General features: G+C 47.0%; 1 protein-coding gene across 2 annotated transcripts in view; it reads left to right on the forward strand.

Annotated features, from left to right (window-relative positions):
* Positions 1 to 3,002, forward strand: part of FAM20A (FAM20A golgi associated secretory pathway pseudokinase) — a 49,335-nt gene extending 46,333 nt beyond the window's left edge. For both annotated transcript variants that reach the window (XM_077853676.1, XM_077853677.1), the window contains 3 exons: positions 309 to 390; positions 889 to 948; positions 2,368 to 3,002. In XM_077853676.1, coding sequence (XP_077709802.1) covers positions 309 to 390; positions 889 to 948; positions 2,368 to 2,632 — 407 coding nt within the window. In that variant the 3' untranslated portion in view covers positions 2,633 to 3,002. The remainder of the gene's footprint in view (positions 1 to 308; positions 391 to 888; positions 949 to 2,367) is intronic.
* Positions 3,003 to 6,708: the final 3,706 nt, after the last annotated feature.

The raw sequence follows: 6,708 nt of genomic DNA on the forward strand, positions 1-6,708 counted from the left end.
TCTGAGGCCCGAGGAACCTCGCACGACCCACGGCCTCCAAGTGCCAGAGGCCCCAGAGGACAGAGGTGAACGTGCTCCCCTGGTCAGAGGGCACCTCACTCAAGGCTGGCCCCCAGGACCCAGGTTTCCACCAGGTGAAAACCGTCCACACGAGGGTCTGTTTGTTCCGTTGGCTTCCTTCTCCCTCTGCACCGTCGCTGATAACCGTGGGAAGCGTGGGGCCCTGGGTTCAGATTCCTGACAACTGCGAACAGGCCTCCGTGCCCGGGGAGGACGCAGACGTCCGAAGCATCCGCCCTCCTTTACAGGAAATATGGACCGGCACCATTATGAGATGTTCACCAAATTCGGGGATGATGGGTTCCTCATCCACCTTGACAACGCCAGAGGGTAAGCGTCCCAACACGGCTCTCCCGGCCGTAGCTGCTCAGGACAACCCCGAGGCCCCCCGAGAATGAGGCCCTTGCATGGTCACCTTCCCTGTGTCCTGGCCCGACTTGGTCCAGTTCCTCTTTCTCCTGATCTTTGCTAAGTAACGCTGGATTCTCCTCCAACCCGAGAGCATCCTGGTGAGACAGACTGATGTTTCCCACGTTTCTTTACTCAGTGCTTCAGTCTGGGGGGCAGAGCGCATGGCCCATCCTCAGTGTCTGGCCCCCTGTAGTTAGGGAATGAATGAATGAGTGAATGAAGGAAGGAAGAAGGAATGATGCTGGCACAGAGGCTCTTGGGAGCTGATGGACAAGGAGGGGGCTGGAGAGGCAGCTTCCATGGCCCCTGGCACTTTACCCCGCGCTGTGAGTCCAAACAAGGCTGAGGGAGAGGAGACTGGAAACCATTAGGAGGGAAGTGCTGCAGGCCACCCTGAACGCCCATGTCCCCTTCCAGGTTTGGACGACACTCCCAGGACGAACTCTCCATCCTGTCCCCGCTGTCCCAGTGCTGCAGGTGAGCCTCCAGCTCCAGGGCAGGTGGCAAGGTGACTCTCCATCCCCCCACAGCCGAGCTCAGAAGGTCTCAGTGTTCACTGGGCTAGGACCCCCAGTGGGTAGGGGAGCAGGAATGACCTCATTTCTTGTCCACTGACAGAATTTTCCCCGGCAACCCCCATCTCTCCCATCTGTCAGCAGAGGATGAATGAGGACTTTTTTAAACCCTTCAGTCGCCAACTTTAATCTCGAACCCACTCAGAGAAGAGCTCACCCTTACAGAGCCTGATAGTCTTTGACACGACTAATCAGATTCCCTGCTTCGCTCAGCACTTAACATAAGCTCGTAAATATTACTACTTGCTCACCATCTAAGTAAAATCCTGATTAAAGCCCCATAAACTGGGGACGCCTGGCTGGCTCAGTCGATAGAGCATAAGACTCTTGATCTCAGCGTCGTGGATTCAAGCTTCACGTTGAGTATAGAGATTACTTAAGAATAAAATCTTTAGGGCCACCTGGGTGGCTCAGTCAGTTGAGCATCCAGCTCTTGGTTTTGGCTCAGGTCCTAATCTTGGGGTCATGGGATCAAGTCCCAGGTCTGGCTCTGCACTCAGCACAGAGTCTGCTTAAGACTCTTCCTCTCTCTGCCCCTCTCCCCTCAAAAGAAATAAAACTAATCTTTAAAAAAAATTTTTTTAATGAAAAAAAATCTTTTAAAAAGTCCCACAAATTCGTGTCAGATTGAAAGGAAGTCCTTTGACCTTTGGCCACCATTCGCTAGAGAATGTCTAACCCACTTCCATACCTCTCGAAGTCAGGCTTGTGAAATGGCCCGCCTGCTCCGAGCTAACTAGAAATACGTGCTGCGTGCCTAGCAAAACCACCTCATTTATTTCTAGCTGGAAAACTGAGCAAAGCAGGTTCTTTTTCCACTTTTCGGCTCATTTAAACGTGCCTCCCTCCATCCCTCCCTCTCCTCCTGAGTAGGACAGGCAGTGGTTATTGATGACAAGTCAGACAATTAAGCGGCTTACACATCTGAGTGCAAGTCAAGATTCTCACATAAAATGAAATCAAAATCCTCAAGTCGAGATTGGTTCCACCCCATTTCCATCCAATAGTCTGATACAGAGAAATATTATAAAGTTGGCAAGAAAACAGCTTAGAGGTGGAGGGTATCTATGGCTTTTGAGATGGCAAATATCTTCATCATTTCACCTACCAGAAACTTCTGTCAGCGGCTTTAAATCTCCTTAAGATGTTGTGAACAGGTCACTTATTTCCTTTTCCCCAGTTTTCATTCACATGTGCTTGAGGAAACACTGGGGGAGAGAAGGCTCCCAGAACAGCTACGACAGCTGTTTGTGGGGAAAGTTGAGGCAAGCCTTTTCTCTTCACATTTACTTACTTGCCTCCTCTGACTCTCTCCTTCCAGGATAAAGAAGAAAACGCTTTTGCACCTGCAGCTGCTGGCCCAGGCCGACTACAGACTCAGTGACGTGATGCGGGAATCTTTGCTAGAAGACCAGCTCAGCCCAGTCCTCACAGAGCCCCACCTCCTGGCCCTGGACCGGAGACTCCAAATCATCCTACAGACAGTGGAGGGGTGTGTGGAGGTCCATGGAGAACAGAGTGTCATAGCCCTTGACTCAGCAGAACAGTCAGCCCTGGACTCTAGCCAGGCTAACTTGACAAGCTAAGGGCTGGATGAAGCCAGATTTCGGGAACTGTACCTGGAGCCAGCAGTGGACTCTTGGGGGTGGACCACTGCTTCCTTGCGTCCCTGTCCATGCTGGCGGTGCTGGGTCATGAGCTCTGGAAGAGGCAGGGCACTGGGATGATTCCACAAGAAAAAAAGAAGAGGGACCCACTCAACTTTCTTCCTTGGTGTGTGGCTTCTCTAGTGGAACTCCCTCTTTCCCAAAAAGCACTGCTTCATCAAGGCCACAGACCATCCATCTCCTGAGCCCACCGGGCAATCTGGATATGAGTTGGGCTTGGAAGGATTGGAAGCCTTGTCCCAGAAAAAGAGTAGAACAAATAAAATTAAAGGACACCAATGGACACCTAGCTGACCTCCAGATCCTTATTATATCTACAAGGATCATTTCTGATCCAGATAAAACATCTGGCATCTCACGAGGAGACAAAAAAAATATCTAAAAATGGTTAGCTCTCAAGCTGGTTCAAAGTAGACTTCACACTTTCTATGTATGTCCCAGTCACCGTGGCCCAAACTGAATATAGTAATCCCTTACTGATCGGTCCCAAAGCAAGCTCTCAAAAATGTTATTATGAGGGATAAAAAATAACATAGGGATTTGCTCAGAATATCTCAAAGGGGATGTTTTCAATCTGAAGAGTATTTAAGTATCAACCAAAATAACATCAAGTATGTCAAATTTAGCCTCCAGCAACAATAGAAGGAGTTGTAATGAAGGGAAAACCAGGGTAGTCTGGTTGTACAAGTAGAAGATGGAAGAGCATAGGAAGGAGCCTAGCAGGTGCATGAGCCTGGACTCAGGCAGGAGAGAAGCCAAGACCTACCAGAGCCCACCCACCACAATCCTCTTTCCCATAAGGTCCCAGAACAGTAGTCACCCACCGGCCTCCAAGAGAAGCAGGAGGCTCTGAGGTCCGACACCCTAGATGCCCCACCCCTGAGTTGCATTATCAAAAAACGACTAAATCAAGTTGACTTTTTAAGATTCTATTTATTTGATTGAGAGTGAACAAGCACGAGCAACGGCAGAGGGAGAGGGAGCAGACTCCCCACCGAGCAGGGAGGCCTACGCGGGGCTTCATCCCAGGACCCCGAGATCATGATCTGAGCTGAAAGCAGACGCTTCACTGACTGAGCGCCCCCTCACAGGTGCCCCTCAAGTTTCGAAGCCGCTCTTAAAAATGGCTGTGTTAGGGATCCCATCCCCTCAGCCTTCTCCCTACTGACTTGCCAACATCTGAGACGCCTTCCATAGGAGGCTTGGTTTCTTTTTTTGTAATTCATGTCTGAAAACCCAAATGATAGGAATGTATTCACACTATAGAGCAATTAGTCAGTCAACAAGTAAAAATGGCTGATATCAGCACATCCACTTCTCTGAGAAAGGCCAGAGGCTCAATTCTACAAGTGTGTCTGTGTGTGTGTGTGTGTGTGTGTGTGTGTGTGTGTAGGGGGGATGTTGAACGAAGCTGTCGGTGGGTACCAGGTCCGGCACCGTAGAGGTCGTCCAAGCCCTGACAGGACAAGTTAACACGGGTCTTTCTGACCCACCGGGTACCCCACATCACTGCTGCATTACCTCGGACCCTATGTCTCCATGACAGTAACATCAGAGCCACTCACTGAGCTCTTCCCACACAGAGAATCCCTTACCTCCAAGGTACACAGAAAAAAAAAAAAAAAAAAAAACTATCTCACAAAATCATAAAATATAATGATTTAAACCTACTCCCAAGTGTTCTTTTCATAATACAAAAACCTGAGAGTACTTCAATGCGTGAAGTTATGTTTATGTAAAAAAAAAAAAAAAAAATCAACCCTTTAGTAGAACCTTCACCCCAGAGGCTTCCATCACTTGTGGGCTCTACTGTTGCTCAGGGCTTCCCACTTCACGAACTGTCTCCTACTTTAGGTGGAGGGACCAGATAATTGCACACAGAGGAATGGCAGAAAAATATTTAGGCAAAGACACTCAAAGAACAGCACTTGAATGGTCTGGCATATCAAACTGTAGAGCCTAAGGAAGGTAAGCCACAGCTCCATCCCAAACCCAGCCACGTCTAGGACAGTGCGCTGGTTTTCAAATGGCCTACAATAAAAATTGTGGTGTATTTTAAAAGGGTTAATAGCATGGAGTTTGATCACAGTATGTAAAGTACCAAGTTACCTAATTTATTACTTCAACACCCCATTATTTTTCACTAATGCAAAGATTAAGACTCTATCATTTGTTTAAAAAAATACCAGAAAACAAGACTCCTTTCTTAGAATGGTCAGCTTCTCCCAACATGTCCTTTTTCGTTGACTTACCATAACACAAAAATTCTCCTGTCACTCTGTAACAACCGTTCACTTTACTACTGACAATGTAGTAGTAACAATGAAAAGTGTACAGTACGTAAATTGGTAGGGAGAGGGGTTTGAAGGAATTTGTTTTTGCCTACCCAAAAGCCAGGACAATCTGAGTTTGAAGACTGTTAAATGTAGTTGGTCCTCTTATTTGGGGTAATTTTATAGTCTATGAAGTCACCATGGACATCAAATTAGTGGAGACTGAACCATTTGCTCCTAGAGGAAATAAAGGGTTTAGATTCCCGTGAAGCTCTAGTTACAATTCTGTAAACAAATCAATACACAATCCTGTCTTACGTGTTAAGGTGTGTTAAAGACACCATATTACGTATCATTGTTTTACCGTAAGTTCAGGGCGGCCCAGCACATAACCCAGGCCTTAAAGAAGCTAGTTAAAACACCTGTTTGCTCTACAAGACACACGATCACAGCCTCCTTGGCCTTAGGAACACTACCCGGCACTTTATCCCTACACTTGGGGGCCATAGTAAATACCAACATCACCAGCAGAAAGCACAAAAAAATGCCAGAGCAGCACTAGATAGACCATGAGCTGGGCATCTGATGGCAGCAGGAGAGCCAGAACCACAAAGCAGGCAAAGCTGTCAAAGTCAGCTAGGCACACATGCTTTGGGAGAATCAAAAGTCTCTGCCGCTCCGCTCGTGTCCGAGAATGACGGGGGAAGTGCTCTGAGTACTGACTGGGGGGTTACTAATACCTTTAAGCAGGTAGGCAAATCCACAGAATTCGCAAATAAAACCAGGACTAAGCCGAACTCCTTGGACATGAACTGAGATGATAAAACCAGTGCTCTCCATCTAGTGGTGACTTTGGGAATCACAAAGCTACGTAAGCTAAATTGGCAGAACGTGTACAAAATGAAAAAACTACACTCATTAGTGGTTTGAGTTTTAGGTGGACTCAGGATGAAGCCAGAGCTCTGAACTTAATGTTAACAAATTTCACCAATAAATGTACACAGGAATACTGATTTCTATGCGAAAGCTCCACAGAGTAAGAAGGGAGAGATTCAAGACTCTCCTTTAGAATCTCCCATCTATGGCCTTTACTGATAGTGGCATGACAGCTACTTTGGGGGACATATTAAAGGTGAGCTGGCCCTGCCTCTCAATGTTGTTCCAGCTCATCTAGCAATATACAGCCAGGACTGAACAAAAATACAAAAAGATTCAGTTATTAATTTGTGATTGTGGAGATAAAGCAGTCTTAAGAAAACAAACAACATGCCACTTCAATTTTAAAATGTCAATATTGGGGTGCCTGGGTGGCTCAGCGGTTGAGCCCCTGCCTTCAGCCCAGGGCGTGATCCTGGAGTCCTGGGATCGAGTCCCACATCAGGCTCCCTGCATGGGGCCTGCTTTTCTCTCTGCCTGTGTCTGCCTCTCTCTCTGTCTCTCATGAATAAATAAAATCTTATAAATAAATAGTCAATATTGAAGTCATTAAAAAACAAACAATTTCACATGAGCCAGTGTTTTAGAAGGAGAATGAAACTAGAACCAGTCTAGTCAATCCAAAGAAGTTTTCTTCGGTTCTAATATATGGTGATGCTAAATGTTCCCCGTCCAGTGGGCTGAGGGGAAGGGCCTACTGAATCCTGATAAAGTGCACCTGTTACAAAGGAGCACAAATTCAAGAATGTTCTAGAACAGGAACATCTCCAACCTCACTGGATGTGA

The sequence above is a fragment of the Canis aureus genome, chromosome 16 (assembly GCF_053574225.1).
Source record: "Canis aureus isolate CA01 chromosome 16, VMU_Caureus_v.1.0, whole genome shotgun sequence".
Lineage (NCBI taxonomy): Eukaryota > Metazoa > Chordata > Mammalia > Carnivora > Canidae > Canis > Canis aureus.